General features: G+C 46.9%; 4 protein-coding genes across 4 annotated transcripts; 2 read left to right on the top strand and 2 right to left on the bottom strand.

Annotated features, from left to right (window-relative positions):
* Positions 1-7,597: 7,597 nt before the first annotated feature.
* Positions 7,598-9,464, bottom strand: F5891DRAFT_1149524 (S-adenosyl-L-methionine-dependent methyltransferase; the record flags this gene model as incomplete). Its single annotated transcript, XM_041365101.1, has 9 exons — positions 7,598-7,680; positions 7,738-7,862; positions 7,911-7,972; positions 8,029-8,125; positions 8,179-8,471; positions 8,524-8,584; positions 8,708-8,931; positions 8,990-9,170; positions 9,222-9,464. The coding sequence occupies 9 exons, from the start codon at positions 9,462-9,464 to the stop codon at positions 7,599-7,601; spliced, it is 1,368 nt and encodes a 455-aa protein (XP_041223049.1).
* A 1,856-nt stretch (positions 9,465-11,320) lies between these two features.
* Positions 11,321-11,729, bottom strand: F5891DRAFT_1191934 (uncharacterized protein; the record flags this gene model as incomplete). Its single annotated transcript, XM_041367533.1, has 2 exons — positions 11,321-11,621; positions 11,677-11,729. The coding sequence occupies 2 exons, from the start codon at positions 11,727-11,729 to the stop codon at positions 11,321-11,323; spliced, it is 354 nt and encodes a 117-aa protein (XP_041223048.1).
* Positions 11,730-15,338: 3,609 nt separating this feature from the next.
* F5891DRAFT_1191932 (uncharacterized protein) lies at positions 15,339-16,610 on the top strand (the record flags this gene model as incomplete). Its single annotated transcript, XM_041367532.1, has 7 exons — positions 15,339-15,354; positions 15,412-15,491; positions 15,544-15,639; positions 15,696-15,752; positions 15,811-15,844; positions 15,909-16,123; positions 16,188-16,610. 7 exons carry the CDS (start codon positions 15,339-15,341, stop codon positions 16,608-16,610), a joined length of 921 nt encoding a protein of 306 aa, XP_041223047.1.
* A 242-nt stretch (positions 16,611-16,852) lies between these two features.
* Positions 16,853-18,085, top strand: F5891DRAFT_1191931 (uncharacterized protein; the record flags this gene model as incomplete). The annotated part of the gene is made up of 6 exons (XM_041367531.1): positions 16,853-16,927; positions 16,987-17,059; positions 17,121-17,297; positions 17,346-17,734; positions 17,789-18,007; positions 18,056-18,085. 6 exons carry the CDS (start codon positions 16,853-16,855, stop codon positions 18,083-18,085), a joined length of 963 nt encoding a protein of 320 aa, XP_041223046.1.
* Positions 18,086-18,999: the final 914 nt, after the last annotated feature.

Genomic DNA, 18,999 nt, shown 5'->3' with positions numbered 1-18,999 from the left:
CTACTATCCATTCCTCATGTGAGTCCAGGTACATCGTGCTTTTCGAGCCACGCTAATCTCTCACTTGCTGGTCCCAACTAAAAAGTCGTTAAAGGACGTACGTGACGTATCTCTTTACCCTGCCCAATCATCTTAAGATCGAATCCTAGACTGATGCCACCAGACGTCCACCTATTCAAGCACGTCGAATACCACCAGGTTTTTTCGATGACACCCAAGTGAGTCCTCTAGCTTTTTTGACCAGCTCTTTTTCTGACCTCTTCAGTCCTCTACAGCGCGTGGTACACGTACACTCTCCTGCACGCAATCCTCGCAATCTTCACTCATCCTTATCTGCCATTCCACGTGCTCTTCTCGCACGACTTTCGTCGTTCTTACACCCCTCTCACTCCAATGCTGATGGAGAAACCGAACTCAGGCAACTCCCAAGGCGCTCCATCTTCTCTCGCGATCCTCCTATCGTCGAAGTTGCTACAGTCCCGGACAAGAAGGTATTTCGTTCTCCTCGTTCATTTCCTATCGCCGTTACTATAAACGATGCTTTCTGTTCAGGCATTATATGTTGCTCCGCGGCCACGGCCGCAGCAGCAAATGCAGTTGCATGGCCAGGGCTCGTCGTCGCAATCTCAGCCCACCACCACACCTGCTCAAGGTACCAGCACTGCCGCACCAGGTGCAGCAACCGTGCAGTCACCACCCATTCCATTGTGGGCTCGTTTCGTACTGTTTCTCTGCTGCGCATCTCCACCGCACGCCAATGGTCATTAATACAAGAGCAGTACATGTACAATCATTTTATTTTTCACATCTTCTGTCAATCCTGTTTCCTCGTCGTCAGACTCGTGCAATCCATCGAAGTTGATCATGCTAATCGTCGCGAGAGCACCATTATACTCAGAAGATAGACTTCTAGGATCAGCCCAGGTTCCTTCCATCTATAGACTTTTGCAATACCACTCATCAGCTACTATGTAGTCTTTCAGTTGATGTTTGCAGATTTGAACCTCGGACGACTGTCTCATATCCATGCACCAAGTTCTACTAGTATTTCGCAGAATGCCACTCAGAGCAAGCCTCGATCTCGACAATATCATCCGAGCAATTTTCTTTTTGGGGAGTGGACCACACACGACAGTCAACTTACGCGTCGCCACTGATTCGAACGATAGGACTGTTCGCCTGTGGGATGTTCTGACGAAACAGCCATCATAACAATGCTCCATGTCAAATTCTCTAGCATTCTGATATGGAGATCGCATGATCGAGGCCATCATTACCATGAAATCAAGCACTTGGTAAAAGGATTAATACAAGTTCGCGCGGGTCTGGAACCAACAGACACTCTCAGTCGTGCGCGCGAAGGCAAACGTCTAAGTATTCACCTGGAACCAACAGACACTCTGCTCGAAGTAAGTAAAGGTAAACAAACGGGGATTGTAAAGTATCTCACCTCAGTCGTGCGCGCGAAGGCAAATGTCTGAGGTGGCAGTCTGAGTCCATAGCTAATTAAATAGACTAAGTGCTCTTGTACGAACGAATAAGTATCTGAGACTTTGAAACAAAAGATATAGGGCGCTGGCCCATGAGATCAATAGATTCTGTAAGTACAATAGAAAAGTAAATAACAAGAGCGGACAATAGAAACATACGAGTTTTGCCGAAACACAATGAACGAAACAAATGACGCGCCTCGACTGCGAGCGCGCGCTTGCTATTCCAACACTCCCCCTCAAGCTGCGCGTAGTCCGAGCTGGGACGCGAAGTGCTTGACTTTCGGTGATGGTAGCGCTTTTGTGAGCGTGTCAGCAATCATGTCGACAGTGGGACAGAAAATGAGTCGAAGCTTTCCTTCCTCGATTACCCAACGAATGAAATGGAATCTAATGTCAATGTGTTTCGTACGAGCGTGATACTGATGGTCTTTGGTCAAAGCGATTGCTGATTGATTGTCCGAGAAGAGAGTGATAGGCTCGGTGAATGGTTCGAAAAGTTGTCCGATGAAAGAACGCAGCCATAGGGCTTCCTTTGTGGCGTGTGTCGCTGCGATATACTCACTTTCGGTGGTTGACAGTGACACTATCTCCTGGCGTTTCGACGACCATGATACCGCTCCTCCGTCTATCAGGAATGCATACCCTGATACGGCCCTTCTGTCCTCTCCCATACTTCCATCGGCGTCTGCGTATCCAGTCAACACATTCTCTATCCCTCCGTAAGTTAGCTTTAAGTCTGTTGTTCCCAAAAGGTATCGGTATATGCGACGCACGGCGTCCCAGTGCGGTTGTCCAGGGTTGCTCGAAAAACGAGATACCGTAGTAACTGCGTAAGAAATGTCAGGACGGGTACCGAGGGAGGCGTACATGAGTGATCCAACAGCCTCGCGATATGGGACATGGTGCATGGCAGCGTGTTCAGCGCCGGTGGATGGTGATTGGCCGGAGTGAAGCTTTGTACTAGGCTCCATAGGGTTTGAGACTGGTTTCAGCTCCTCGAAGTTGAAGCGGCGTATGATTGAGTCGAGATATGCCTTCTGCGATAAGGAAAGTGTACGATTGTCGCGGTTGCGGGTGACTTCGATACCCAGCAGCCAATGGAGCTCTCCTAAGTCCGTAATCTCCACACAGGTGCGTATCTTATCTTTCAGCTTCGTGATGAGGTCCATTGAAGAGGCTGCAATAGTGCAGTCGTCAACATGGACTACGACGATAATGAGTTCGTCGGGTGAAAAGCGTGAGAAAAACACAGCTTGGTCAACATCGCATCGCGTAAGTCCAATCCTATCCACCAATATCTCCACCAACTTCTGATACCATCTCCTTCCACTCTGCTTTAGTCCGTACAAGGTTTTCTTCAGGCGACATACGTGTTTCGGGTGGTCCGTCGACTCGAAACCGGGAGGCTGGCGCATGTGGACAACTTCTTCGTCGGTGAGTTCTCCGTTTAGATACGCGCCCTTGATATCGATCTGATGAATTTCCATGTCCAGTCGAGCTGCGAGTGCGAGGACGGTTCTGATGGATGCAAGAGTGGCAACAGGTGCGTATGTGTCGAAATAATCTATTCCTGGAACTTGGGAATAACCTTGAGCTACTAGGCGCGCTTTGTATCGCACGACATTTCCTGCTGCGTCCTTTTTAGCACGGAAAACCCACTTTGAACCTACAATGTTGGCACCAGGAGGTGGGTCAACAAGCTTCCATGTTCCGGCAGTCTGCAGTGTGGCTAACTCTTCACGGATTCCAGCTTCCCATTGGGGCCAGTCCGGACGGCGCTTCGCCTCAGCTAGAGTGGTAGGTTCCAAAGCTTCGGCGTCGGCCGTAAACTCACTCAGTGCTAATGCCAATTCTGCAAGGTCGTCCTCTGCTTCCAAAATCGACATCAACTTCTCAGCAGCGGCCTCTGCTCCGGCCAGGTCTCCTTCAGCGACTTCTGGTGTGGCCAGCTGGATGCCTTTGGGGACAGGGTTTCTGTTGGCGATGATGTCGAGGACCCGTTGGCTTGGTTTTCGGACTCGCTTGGCGACCATGTCAAGCGCTGGCGAAGTTGACAGGATGGGGATTCTGGATGGGGTGACGGTCAGTGGGATGTTTGGGGCTGTTACTGGTGGAATAGGGTCAGGAGGTGAGTGTTCAGGCGAGGATATCATTGCGTTTGGACTCTGATCTTCTTCCTCCCCCTCGCGATGTATCGTCGTTACCTCCGCAGGATCCCAGTAAGCATTCCTTTCGACAGTAACCGTGCGTCTGGATGGCCAATAGACACGGCATCCGTTCTCACTGGCCTCATCAATGCCGATCCAACGTCCTTCGTCGACGCGGTCAGACAGCTTGTCTCCGTGGCCTCTCTTTACCCAAACCTTGGAGCCCCAGGCACGGAGGCGACTAAGGTTTGGTTTCTTCCCCATTGCTGCCTCGAGTGGAGTACCGCCGTTGAGAGCTTTTGTCGGGGTGCGATTCTTCAGCCAGACGGCATGTCTGACTGCCTCTCCCCAGAGGGTGCGTGGGAGGCCGCTGTCATGGAGCATGGCTCTAACTTTCTCTAGTAGCGTGCGGTTTAGTCGCTCGGCAACACCATTGTGCTCGGGCGTGTCATGGACAGTCAGCTTCTGCATGGTGCCGGCGGCCTGGAGGTGCGCAATGAAAGCCTTTCCTAAGTATTCTCCCCCTCGGTCAGAATGGAGGGTTTTGATGCGGGCGCCGTGCTGATTCTCGCACCAGGCCTCAAAACTCTTGTATGCGTCAAGAGCTTCGCTCTTTTGACGCAAAAGATGGAGGTACGTCAGACTGGTCTTATCATCCGTGAAACTGACATAATAACGTCGTCCTCCTAGAGTCGGTACGGGGGCAGGTCCCCACAGATCAGTGTGGACTTCCTGTCCGAACTCGGTAGCTCTTTCTCCCTGTCGTGCCTTAGCGATTGGCTTACGTGTGGCTTTCGCATAGACACATGTTTCACAAAAGGTAGGTTCGCCAGAGGATAAATTGACTTTTATTCCAGATACGAGTCCGTTCTCTGCGAGGCGTCGAGCAACCGCAGGGAGCAATGTGTCCCATACGCTTGTGGAGTTCCATCACTGTGATGGTCTCTTCAACGGAGTCTGCACTGTCAAGGTTGGCTTTGTGGACGACACGATACAGACCCCGTTCAGTTCTGGGGATTTGTCCAATGACATTCTCCATAGGGTCGTTGATAATGCACCTGCCGTCAGTGAAAGTGACGGTATAACCGAGCTCGTCGAGTCGTCCTATGGACACTAGGGTGTATCCGACTTCCGGTGAGAACAATACTTCGGTAAGTCTGAGCTTGGACGTGTCAACACCGTTTGGGATCTCTATTACCATTTCTCCTATGCCGGTCGCGCTGAAACGTTGTTTATTGGCAGCAGCGAAAGGTTTTGGTGGGATAGTGGAAAGAGTTTCGAACTTTTCTCGGTACGGGGAAATATGGCGTGTGGATCCGGAGTCGTATAACTCAACGACTGGACCATCAATGTGTCCGCTACTGACTTCGGCAGCAAGCTCTACGAAGGAATCTGTGTCGCTTCCACTGTTGGGAGCTGCTGATACAGTGTCCCAGTCGGGTAAGTCGTTCTCGTCTATCTCCGAGAACCAGTCTTCATCGTTGACGACAAAAACTGTTCTGTCATCAGCATCCTCGTCTGACGACTCTGTGGAGAGAAGGTCGGGGATATAGGATTCGTCATCTGACAGGCAATCGACAGCAAACACTCCGTCATCCTCGGAGTCGTCGTCTGCTGCTGCGTTCGCAGATCCTCTTGTTCCCATGTTGCTGCTTGGTGTTTTCTCGGGCTCGGGACAACGAGCTTTAAAATGTTCCCGGGAGCCGCAATTCCAGCATGGTGGACGTGGTCTGTTGTTACCTCCGCCCCTTCCTCCTCGAAAGGAGCTTCTATTACCTCCTCTACCCCCTCTGCCGCGGGAAGGAGTATCTATGGCTGCCATAGCCTCATTTCCTCCATCGTGGCGAGTGGTGGCTCCCGCACGCGAGGGACGACTATCCTTGCGGCCGCGACGTTCGGATTCTTCGATAATCAAAGAGATTAGAATGTCGGGGTCGATGGTTTGAGTAGGGCTATAGAGTCGGGCAGTGGCAAGCTGCCCAGATGCGAAACTGGCTAGATGGTTTGGGAGGGATTGGATGATTGTGGACCGGTAATCTTTCTCTTCGATCTGGACTCCTACTGCTGACAGCTCGTCACGTTTAGTGCGAAGTTCGTCGAGGAACGTGCGTACATCTCCCCCTCCTGGACACTTGGACTCCAAAAACTTAGTGCGAAGGTCGGTCTGCGCATACGCACCCTTCTCGGTGTATTCGCGCACGATTTCCTTCCACATTGCAACAACGTCGGTCAAGTTCCGAACACGTAACGCAGTAGAGTCGGGGATACGCTGGGTAAGCAAGTGTTTCGCGAGGTTCTCGTGTTTCTGCCACTGAGCGAGTGCAACAGGGTCCGGAGGGGATACAGTGATCGTTCCTCCAGATGTCATGGGTGATCCGACGGGCTTTGGGTTTGTCCCGTCGAATTGCTTCCATAGTTCTTTGGCTTCAACGGCTACTTGGAAGCGCAAAGAGAATATCGCCCAGTTGGTGCCCTTGATGTCGAGTTTGGGCACATTGGTTGGCAGAGTATCCGTAGTGACTGGCACAGTAGTAGACATGGTGAATATACAGCTTTTTCGCAGGAAAACATGAGACGTAAGGCTTTCTAGAGAGCAGGGCTCATAACCTAAAAGGATTAATACAAGTTCGCGCGGGTCTGGAACCAACAGACACTCTCAGTCGTGCGCGCGAAGGCAAACGTCTAAGTATTCACCTGGAACCAACAGACACTCTGCTCGAAGTAAGTAAAGGTAAACAAACGGGGATTGTAAAGTATCTCACCTCAGTCGTGCGCGCGAAGGCAAATGTCTGAGGTGGCAGTCTGAGTCCATAGCTAATTAAATAGACTAAGTGCTCTTGTACGAACGAATAAGTATCTGAGACTTTGAAACAAAAGATATAGGGCGCTGGCCCATGAGATCAATAGATTCTGTAAGTACAATAGAAAAGTAAATAACAAGAGCGGACAATAGAAACATACGAGTTTTGCCGAAACACAATGAACGAAACAAATGACGCGCCTCGACTGCGAGCGCGCGCTTGCTATTCCAACACTTGGAACAGTTACTAGGTTCGCTTTTCATCCAACTCTATCCATGCGCTATGTGACACCTATGAGATATCCTATGACGACCACAGTTTGACCCCCTTTTTCATGATCACTGACAGCGGATGGCTGGTACTTAGGGCCCAAACATTGGCTCTTATTATTCTGGATACCTCCCGCTTGTCAACATGCAACAGCTGGTTCAGGTTCTGCGCCCATGGTAGATATCTCCTGCATTGTCATCAAGATGAGGGAGAAATGTCGCATTAAAAGCACCACGACTCACCTCGCATTGCTGAAGAATGAGACAGACGACCAGATCCTGCTCACGTTTGGCTCACTCTCCTATTCCACTTGATGCTGAAGTCGCAAGTCGATATGAGTTATTTTTCAGTACGGCTACCCTTAGTACTTACTCAAACAGATCCCTTGCTCTTTTCCCATGCGCGGATTCCTGCTTCATGCTGCACCAGAGAAGAAAAATGTCTTTGGCTTGACGATCTCCCGAAGCATGCGTTGAAAATCCTCGAGCGTCTGCTACCTACAAATATCTGTTCGCCGGAACCAGTCGACACAATACGATGTCGCAAACAATTGAGAAAAGCACGGGATTGAACCATTTGCAGAGCTGCCTCTGGGCCTGTTGCCAGCACTGGGTAGAGTAGAAAATGCATTAGCATGTAGAGTCTCGGTATTGCAGACGAATTCTAGGACAGGAACACGATGGGTATTGTTTAGTAGGGGCAGAAGCTCCTGATGAAACTACTAGTAGGGAAACTTTCAATATCAGTTGTGAGGCCTGGCTTGGTCTTAATCGATCGCGATCAATACGTTAGAAGACTGTTGTCGTTGTCGTCTTGGTCAAATCATGAGATGATCAATTGGGGAGGGTAAAAGTACAATAACAGAAGATCACAGAATGTGTTCCGCATCAGTCCTGAGCGATTCTGAACTCTAAGAGCATCGTCCCTACAAGATCATACGTTTGAGTGAGCACTAGACCAGCACTGGCCCTGAAAATCATAACAAATCAAACATCGTCAATGTATCCAGGCATGGAAGGAACTTGCCCGATGTCCTTGAATTCCTTCAAGGTTCGCTCCTTGCCATTGAAAACAAACCACATGGTCATGTCCGAGTGGTGTGTTGTGTGACTACCGAAGTTCAGTAATGTAGGTTCGAGCGCCTTATGATCCTGAATGTATGATTACATCTTAGCCATCAAGCTCCACTCTAAACTTACCTCACTAGACTCGTTAACCCCTACGCCAGGCTCTTCGAATGCGCGCGAGAGCACGCACTCATCTATCACATGATATTGAGTCTGAAGCAAACCCCATTTTGAAATGCAGCCGACTCACGTATCAACACTCGGCTGTTTGGTCCCATTGCTTTGCGAACATTATGGAGAATCACCCTCGACTCTTCGTCCGGCCAGTCATGAATGATGCTCCTCAACTTGGTCGATTAACGAACAGCCCGCGTTGAATAAGAACAGACTTAGCACTTACGTAGTAAACATCCTTTCCGACGACGGGCGACTCCTCTAAGAAATTCAGTGGCACGAACTCTACACGCCCGTCGAGCAGTAACTCAGGAGAATTCGTCTCCCATGTCTGATCAAATATAAATACAACTTGTCTGCTGGGGATGTCCGGACTCACATTTCTTGACAGCTTTATAGTTTCTGGGAGTTCCTGATTGGTTATTCTGAGATGAGGGAACATTTTAGCCAGAGGAATAGACATTGCTCCGATTCCAGATCCAACATCCACCACAGAGGATACGTTGTCCCAAGGGTAATCTTATGGCCTGCTTCAGTCATGCTGACGGTTGAAAAAATGGTGATTGCTCACGATGCAGCACCGCAGATGAGTCCTGCATCTCAGAATAGCCCATCATGCCTTTGTGAAATATCTGTGTGTAAGATTATGTGAGCCGTCGGTCAGTCATGAGCTGATGGATCCGCACGCACATCGCGTGCCTCATCCTGCACAATATGGTAAGACACGAAAGGCCACTATGATATCTAAAACTCACATCCATCTCCCAGTAGCTGTCGTTTTTGCCTTCCTTTCCAAGAGCAAATGCTCGTGGGGCTCTTTCAACCTTGTGCGACCTTGCAAACTCTTGGTCGACCATAGTCTCATAGAGAACCGCAGCATATTTAGGGAATTCTCGCTGAAGTTTTATCCAAAACCCGACGTTATTTGTTGCCTTGAGCACGAGGGAGAGTCGCGTGTTTGCGAATACGTCTCGCTTAACTATAGAACACCAAATGCCTCAGAGAGAATTAATAACTGACAGTATTATGCACATTACCTTCTTTGAAGCAACCCCTGAGGGCCAAAACGCGCAACACGCGTGCGATCTTGGTCTTATCGAGGTTGACAGCGTCAGCCAACACATCCACGCTAAGACCTTCCGGGTGTTTGTCCAAGACGTCTGCAATACGTGATTGCACAGCGACGTCTATGCATGCCCAATTGTAATTATGAACAAACTAGGAAGATGAGCAACAGGGCATACAGGGTCATTTATAATCGGCACTTACATTATTCACTGTGCGTTGGGGGGGAGCCAGTATTGTGTTCAATTGCTCGCATGCACCTTCGAGCAGCCTGATTGCCTTTCTGAGGGCAAGTGTATCTGTCGCAAAGTCGAGGGGGTGGAATGTGCCTGCATCGACACCAGGGACTCCATGTCCAGTGTTCTTGTATTCCGCCATTGCTTTGCGGGCAGAGGAGTTGATGATGTCCAAGAGGGCTTCAACCTTGAGTTCATTTGGCTCTGTCATTTTTGGGAGTGTGGTTGATTCCTCATCAGCCGTTCAGGTTTTATATTCCTTGACCAAATATCATCTAGCTGCTTTTCCGCGGCGAAGACATTCAATATTGGGTATGTGGAAGAAGATAGAAGCTAAAGCTAGTCTGACCACTCACGAAACCTGACTTCCGACTCAGATGATGCTGGCATTCGCAGCGTGCATACTATAATCAGCAAGAGGATATCATCAGGTGTACGTTCGTGTCATCAGTCCTAGTCAGCGCTCAGCTACTGTAAGCATGGCTTACGCACGCATTATCAACGCGTCATCAACATTAGGTAAATGATCTGAAAGTGACAGTCTTAGAAAGCTTTCTCTGATCTAAAATATGCACAATATATATACCTTGCATGAGAAAGCTTTGAAGCTTGAAGCTTGAAGATTTGAATACCCGGACGTACTTACTTCGAGAAATTTGGCGCTCAGCCAACACGTCACGTGAGGGCGTGTGATCTCGATCGACTCCCTTTTCGAAACAAAATCTCCGCGGGATATGGCCCAATTTGACAACCACTTCATCACTGAAAACCAAGATCTATGATAAACCCTTATATACACATTATAATCCCAACAATGTCTATAATCGTATAAAATATGGCAGTGCAGAAGCCATAGTCTTGTATAGAAATATATTGTTATCCCTTGCGACCAATCTTTATCATGATTACCTGTGCCCGGCATTAGTTGAATGAATTTGGCTGTGTAAAAACTCAAACAGATTGATAAACACGCTAAATTCTGAAAACAAGATATATATGTGTAGAACGCTATCCCCTATGACCAATAATTATCAAAATGGTTTTCATTTGGCATTGGCTGCATGAATCATGTTGTGACAATACTAAAACTGTACTGAAGTGATGATGCATGTTCGAAAAAGTGTCTCTCATTTAGCATTTCTAGCACAGCGGCTCTCCTGTCCAATAAGTAAAAGAGATAGAAATTCTTGCCATCTGTACCATCATATGGACAATTGCTTCATTGGCATCATGGTATTGCGGGTTTTATACTTGATTGGCCAGGAAGTCACATTGGGTTGTATAGGATTATACAGAGACACTCGGTACAATACATGTAGTTTATCAATGCCTCGCCAATTCTCTACCCTAATCTCATCATCAACACCGTCTGCAGGAACAATAACATGGGTTGAACCACAACAGATATCGTTAGTGCCTTGAAGTCCAATGAAAGCAAGGTGTCGTGGCAACTTGACACTATTGTTTCCTTATGCAAAATTTGCACTGCTCAAGTGGTTGACTGAGTTTGGCGGTGCCGGTGTACAATCAAGCTCGGCGGTGCCAGTATAGGATCGAGTTTGGTGGTATATAATCGAACTCGTGGTACCATAGGATGTAACAGGATCAAGTTCAGCCATAGGATCGAGTTTTTGGCCATGGAATAGAAGTTGGTCGCAGGGATCAAATCCAAATATGAGATCGAGTTCAGCCATATCATCGAAGACCAGTCATCCTTAGACAGAAACATAGACCACAACATGACATATCCTGTTGCCAGACCATGTAGTACAGTGCGACTTTCTGGATGGCATCCTGTCGAGAAACTTGCAGGAAGTAGCGTTAATGAGTGATTGAAGGCAGAGTAGGTGATAGTGGGGATTGTAAATAAAATCTGAGTCGGATCCTTACTTATCAATGACCGGAAGATATGCTCGGCCGGTGGTGACTGAGGTCTTGACCCTTCCCAAGGGAGTTGTACCTCGTTCGTTTTGAGATCCGGTGGTCAAACTATTTCAGAATAGGAAAAGAGAAGGAGCAGGGTCGGAGCCGGGTAAGGCTGCAAGCTTCGGCGTCAGTTGCAGACAGCTAAAACCAACAGAGATAACGGCAGTTTCGAGCATCGGTCGAGGACACATGGCCAATGTTGACTTTGAAGAAAGGCCAAAATGCAGAATAGGTTTCAAGTGGGATTGAGGGATCATCCAGACCACCATTCACTACTGCCCGATCCCAACAACTGCCAGTGCTTAGCGCACATGCCCAGCGCATGTCAGCAAATGCTGACGTGGCTCGAACATATGCGAACCACACCGGAAGGCGCCAGAATGAGAGGAGTGGAGGAGGGCGAGAAGGAGATGAGGGAGAGGTAAGTTTAAGTCTTGGGTACCTATGGAAATGAGGTAGTTAGCAGCATAAAAATGCACAATACATATTACACGCACCTCTGCAGCTTAGAGAAAGGTACCCACAATCCCTCGGCCGCATTCAACACCATCAATCTCCAGTAAAATGTCACAGCTCATTCCAAGCACCACATCCCTTCGAGCTTTTGACAGACCGGCAGTGCCTGTTCGAAAAGTCGGCTCAATGTCAAGTAAGAGATGTTAGGACCTCAGAAGCGAAGAAGGATGGCACTGACTGCGTCTTGAGATGAATTGTTGAATCAGAAAATATGACAAGCAAATGTAGCGAAGCCATGGAGGACGAGTGCAACTCACAGTGGTGTGTGTGAGTTTTGTGTGTCTAGAATTTTTGAATAGATCAGCGCCATATACGTTGAGCGTATGCCTACAGCATCGACGTCTTCCTATCATTCTGCACTGCTATATAGTATTAAGCAATTTTTACGCATGAATGCAAAAACTATACCACCAGCTTAGAATTCGACATACTGTTAAATTAATGTGTCGAAACGACAAACAAGCTCACGGATCAGGAAAATGATGCTTGATAAGTAGGCCAATACATGGGCATATAAGGACAACACAGATTTCGCCAACCTTATAAGGTAAATATTGTCATACCGGGTTATCCGGTTTTCAGTGATGTTGGGATCAGATCGCCATTCTGGAGGGTCACACTAGCTGGGTTGACGCCATCACCTTGTTCCAGAACGACCGCCTTCTTAAGGTGAGTGCATCATGGGATAAAACAGTGCGTCTATTACAAGGTTCGCTTCCGAGAATATAGCCTTGTCCACGTCCTGCAACTTGACAAAGATAAAAACCAGTTCAAACTTCGCAAGGACGGAGGCCGGGAATTGATGGAGCACGAGGGATCAAAGTTGAGGAGAAATCTAAGTGCGTTTCCATTTATATCTCCTCTGAGCGGACTGAACTATGTTTATATATCAGTATGGGCGCCTATCAGACGACCATTCTCTCTGGTCGAATGTCAGTTCTGTGGAAGGAGTATTGTCTAAACGGAGAAATTCACCTCACGGTGACCGAGACAGTCCCGAACCAGGTGCGTTCAGTGACTCGTAAAGTCCTTGTTCATGGAGGCAAGATGCAATGTTTCTTCAGTAGACTGACTTACAAGGGCTGCATGTCGTTGCATCTGCTGGACTACCACATGTAGATAGAATAGTCATTGAGCCGACTGATATCACACCTTGGGACCGCTAACACTTTTTCAAACACTTCATGTGGAATTGTAGTGGAGACGGATGAGTCGGCAATGTTTTCAAAGTGATTTGTGCAGTGAGGGGTGAGTCGCAGTTCCGAGTCAAATGGAGCGTCCTTCTACACTTTGTCTCTTCAAACTCCGACAAATCATCCATGCTTCCATTGATACACCTCATCGATAGTACTTGAGATGGCCGCTCTCCGGAACTTCATTCTCATCCTGCGTTGATTCGTGCGATATATAAATATATCACCAGTCACCAGCACCCATAAGTCGTTTTCTTTAGTAGTCGTTGCAACAGCTCACGTACGAGACATCACGGTACCCTTCAACGTTCCTGCAGAATATCTTCGAATTTCCCCATTTCCCACATTCTATCAGATCTAGAGTTTGACAGTGGGTTCCAATTCAGGGGAAAGCCAGGGAAATGGGAAGAAGCAAGCTTGGCACACGAGGCACGATGAATCTCGATGCCAGGGATGTAGTAACTCAAAATGATGATGTAATGTAATGCATCAGGCCCTAGCAGCGTTGTCGCAATAAAAATCTCTGCTACTTAGCCTGTTATTGTGCATTAGAATGACATTATAGCCTGCGGAAACACAAGAGAATCTCATCGAAACCAGTATGTTATGATTTTTACTATTTTGGTCGGCATAGTTAATTCAATGAGAGTAGTGTGCCATGCGTGAAACATCTCTGATAGTGACGTATCGCGGCGACCTACTGAGAAAGATATTCTGATCGGAAACAAGGGACAGCGTTGATATAAAGCTCTGCTGAATGAGTACTGAATCCTGCAAGAAAACTGTCTCAACCTCACCGAAATTTCATTACCGCTTCTTCTCGCAAGGGTCTTGCCGTTTGGAGACAATAGGGACGCTCAAAGTTCGGGGGCGCACATGTCGCCCAGGCCCACCGCCCACGCCTACGACCCCCCGCACAGCAACGCCATCCCGCTTTGTACATATCTGTATTATATAATACAATGCTAAGGTAGTCATTGAAGGCTTGTGCAATAAACATATCACAGATGGCTCGTCACACATTGCACGAGCAATACCTGCGCTCATACCTCATCCTTATTGTCCTTCGTATCTTATTTCACCCTGCAGAGACTGTAGAAGAAGCAGCACAGCAGCTGCACTGTGACATATCTTGCATTCTCGCGATCCGGCAAACTCGCTACCTACAAGGACGATCCCCCATTGCCGCGAAAGCGAGTAGTTTACACCTTGCTTGGGAATATGCCAAAAGTCCATCTGACCACGACCGCTTTACCAACATGCTTCGAATTTCCCCTACGGTTTTCGAGGTGTTACTTGATTTAATCGAAGACCATCCTGTATTCTATAATAATTCACACAATTCTCAAACACCCATCCAGACTCAGCTTGCTGTCACACTCTATCGGATGGGACGCTACGGAAATGGCAGGTCACTAGAGGACATTGCCCGCCACGCAGGGATCTCGGAGGGTGGAGTGGAGTTATTTACGGAGCGATGCTTTGCTGCAATTGAATCCTTGCATGATGCATTTGTTCGCCTACCAACTGCCGAGGAGAAGGAGATTGAGAAGTTGTGGATAGATCATGAACTTGGATTTCGGGGAACTTGGCGGGAAGGCTGGGTAATGTATGACGGGACTATTGTTGTCCTGTAATTGCCAGATCACATCGGCTGTCCATTCAATTTCGGGAATCGCGACTCCGGTGTTCTTCTTCCGCATCACGAAGCACGACGACGGCGACGATAACAACGACAAAGTGTAAAGTGTTTATTTTTCACAAGTTTAATATTATGTAATATACAAAGTACGTTTTGGGTAGGGTGGTGGGGTCGTAGGCGTGGGCAGGTGGGCGTGGGCGACCTGTGCGCCCCCGAACTTTGAGCGTCCCTAATGCTTATGCCATGCTTCTCAGTGATTCCTTAGCTTCCTCATCGTCACCAAACTGTGCACCGAGTCGGGATTCTGTTTTGGGTGTTGCGGCGCTGTGATTCGAGAACACGCAAAAGATCTTGATGGAATCTCAGAATCGCTGGTAAGTGAGCTGTTGCCTTGCAGAAAAGCCAAGATCATTACTCACGAAAAGCACTGCTCAAATTTCCAGCGAGAAGCACAACGTGTAAGCTGAGACAGTATGCGTTTAGTCTGGAGTTGAAGAAGTTGGGTACGTACCCGGTTGTTTAAGTATTCATCAGGGTGCGTGTTATTCCCGTATTCGCTTCGCGGTTTAACTTACAGTGTTGACATCATGCTGCCTCAGTCTCTGGACCATCTCCCTATACGTAAAGGCTAACTTGATGGTCGTGACACACATTTGGCAGCCGCATGTCCTCTCCTGTGAATTTTGCGTTTGGCACATTCTTATACGGCTTGATGTTCTTTCGTGAGTATTTTACAGTCTCATCAACTTTCTCTCATGTCAGTTGCAGAAATGTTCATATATTTTTCTCGACACTCGAATGATTATACATGGACAAAAGTCTTGGTATAGTTTTCTTCCCTATCTGTCGAGTATCCGTCTGACATCCCCACTTTCTCGTAGTGAAACGTGTTATGGACCTTTCTAACCGTTCCCAAAACGATGCTTTCCGAGGCTCACTTCGCTTCCGCGCCAGAAAAGCAGTGAGTTCACATGCCTCGAGACCCAACTGACATCAAGCTAACGTACCATCAGACGCATCAGTCATCGAGCTTTTCGCAACAAGGGGAGAACAGCAGGAGTAGCGAAATCGAAGAAGCAAGCAAATCGTATCCTGATGACCAGAACTCGGTGCGTTCCTGCCATATGGCGTTGAATATGTCCCCTGATCTTATGGATTTATGCAGAGGTCCGTTCATTCTCTATGGGGGACCGTATTGGACAAAAATCACGCTCTTGGTTTTGTGCTTTTGTTTCTGACCAAGGACTTAGTAGTAGTGAATCATCGTGAATCATCATTAGAGACGATCAAAGAAGAAGTTGGAGTCTAATTCTAGTTTGACCTTCCAAATTCAATCTTGACGTTGATTTTTGATTTTTGATTTTGCATTGTCAAACAGGACCTCACATCTCGATGTCAATACTCCCACATGCCTCAGACTCCTGTGAGACCGCTCAGAACAACCAGTGTTCAACTGGATCCATCTTTTCTATCAAGGCTGCACCTCTGGTGACTGCTGGATCCCTCAAAGAAGCCATGTGGATAGCGTCTTTGCGGGAAATGGTTCAGAGCCCTTCCTATAATGCTGAAATCACTCAGGACTGTGGACCTGTTGTACATCTGTGAAATCTCCATGTGCTAACTACAATACATGTACTAATTAGTCTGATAATACAAGGATCCCTTCAGATACCTTAGTGCCATGTTCCCAACTGAACGCCACGAGGTTCGACTGCTATCTGAGCCCGTATTTGGTTCTGCATACACTGCATACATTCGTTATCTTACAGTGCAGAAAGTCTGTGATGCACTCGGTCTTGATATGCAAAGTCAAACAGCGGTCACATCAGCAGGCATAATGTGCAAGGATGTCATTCATTGGACCGGGGCACAAGAGGGAACATTTGCGAATCATAGGAAGGATATTAGAAGGTCAGAGGAATTGCGTCTGAGGTTGGGAAGAGCATCTTCCCTTACTGCGAGAGAGGCATCTCTGAAGCTGTTGTCGGAAATTTCCATAGGTGCCTTGCAAGGCTTCTATATTGAGACATCATTTAACGGCATTGCATCCACAATGCAAGACCATTCCAAGGAAGCGTGACCTATTCTTAGAGTATTGGAAGGGAAGCAACCTTATTGTGGTAACTTGTAAGGAAAGTGACCTTATTGGAAGGGAAGTAACCTTATTGCGGTAACTTGTAAGGAAAGTGACCTTATTTTTGGGAAATTGCAAGAGGTCCGTATTTCTCAAGCGTCGACATCCATACCACTGATCTTCGATGATCTCTGCCTGATCGACGATCGACACCTCCCGCCGTTTCATTTGTCTATAATAATTTCAATATGGCTCCCCACAGAACCACATCTGGAGGGCGCAAATACACTCACTCTTCGGCAAGCTTGAGGCTTGTCAATATTGTAACGACCTATATACGTCCTGAGGTCTCAGATCACACGAGCGAAGCTGCCTGCGGCAGAAGGAAAAGGAGAAAGAGGATAGAGAGTTTGCCAGGGCTGCGGTAAAGTCAATTTTGAAGGAAGGAAAACGCAGTATGTTTCAATCTCATCTGAATCACCTTCAATCGCTGATTATAATTGGATTTCGAATCAGAACATCACAGCGGTAAGAGGCGCACTCATGAGGACACTCGAGATGCTACGCTAGTGGTTCAAGAGGCTGGTTCAGGAGCTGATTCACTGACCGCGGCAGATTCATATGATGATGCTGCTGCTGCAGGCCTTGAAGGCCTTGATGACATGGGGAGTATTGGGGGAGATGCACGACTACGTGTGTATACTTTCCTATTTTTCTGGACTAATATCTAACACGAGTCAGGTTCTGACTCTGATGTTAGCATGGGTACCAATAGCATCCCCGCACCGATTTCTACAGCTACAGCAACTACCTTGGCCCGTCTCGACACATTCAAGACTGAATTTCACCCTCATAGTGGTTGCACTGAAACAGTCGAGAGCTTTTCCGTTTACAGGACTAGACCGGAGACAACACGATCTGTCATTGATGATGAGCCATGGCAACCTTTTAGTTGCCGTGCAGATTTTGAATTCGCCAAACTTACGCACAATGCTGCCTTGAGCAAGGATCAAACCAACGACTTGCTCAAGCTCATCTGGAGAGTAGCAGGTGGTCACACCAAGTTCACCTTCAAAACGCATAACGATGTGACGGCTGCATGGACTAGGGCATCTTGCCAAATGACTCCTGTAAGAACTGCATGATGCCAGACTTTGCGCTTATATATAACTATGTTGTAACAGTTTGAAAAACACGTCTTACCTGTTGAATATAAGAAGGAAAACATTGAGTACGAAGTATATTCACGACCGCTATGGGACTGGGCATTGGACCTCTTGGACAACCCTTTGCTAGCGCCACATTTCGTCTGGGACACACAGCGAGTATATAAACACGACGGAGTTGGATTTGAATGCTTCTTCCATAAGCCGTGGACAGGAGACCGCTGGTGGAACTTACAAGTTTGTTTTCCTTTTTCTTGTAACATTGTAACTAATTCAAACATACAGTGGCTCAAAAAAGTGTCCCAATGTTTGTAGCTTTTCATGTAATTGCTATATCATGTGTCGAGACGTGGGAATATGACTAAGCTATAGGGAGATGTCGGAAAGGTCTGCATCTCAGCTTCATTTCGGTTCCCTATACCGTGGGAAACTAATGACATTATGTGAAGATATGAGTATTTTAATTTGATGACTCATTGGGACACTTTTTTGACTTTGAGTTTTACTAATGTAATCTCTATAATTCTAGTACTGCGTGTGACCTCCTTCTGCTCCAATCACTTCTGCCACTCTTCTAAACATATTCTCTATCAATTTTGGGTATTCCTCTTTGGTAATTCCATCATACTCTGCTATCACACTGTCTCATAGTTGGAATAGCCCCTATAGTGAATCTTGATATGCTACAAGTAATTTCTTGAGTGATTCTCAGGGGTATTCAATATGGTTGATGTCTTGGGTCTATGTTGAACATGATAGAATAGTAATATTATGGTCTTTAAGTTATTTGGTAGCTAATCTAGAAGGTTGCTCTATAAGACTTAAGATCTCTTAATCACTATATTCTAATTGGAAAGACTGCTGATGCTAATAAAGTGATTAAATTGATTATTTCCATCATTCCTATGACTATCTCTACTCAAATAGTCAGACAGACTCTCAAGACAGCCCATCTTAAAGCTATAATCAAGAAAAACAGATTCCTCTATCTCCAACCTATAAAAATAAAAGACAAGATGCTACTTTCAAGTACAAATATTGGACTGCTAATAGCTGAAAGAGGTTTATCTAGTTAGATAAGGTTAAAATCAATAGGATGAAATCATATGGCAAGGAATTTATATTAAAATAGATAAGACAATCATTAAGATAAAGAAAAGTTAAATAAACACCTTAAGTTTCAAGACAAAACTTGATGGTATAGGACTATATGAGATAAAATGGAGTGG

Source organism: Suillus fuscotomentosus (genome assembly GCF_016647785.1).
Source record: "Suillus fuscotomentosus strain FC203 chromosome Unknown F5891scaffold_46, whole genome shotgun sequence".
Taxonomy (NCBI): Eukaryota; Fungi; Basidiomycota; class Agaricomycetes; order Boletales; family Suillaceae; genus Suillus; species Suillus fuscotomentosus.
The sequence above is the reverse complement of the archived record's forward strand: the minus strand, read 5'-3'. Positions and strand labels throughout refer to the sequence as shown.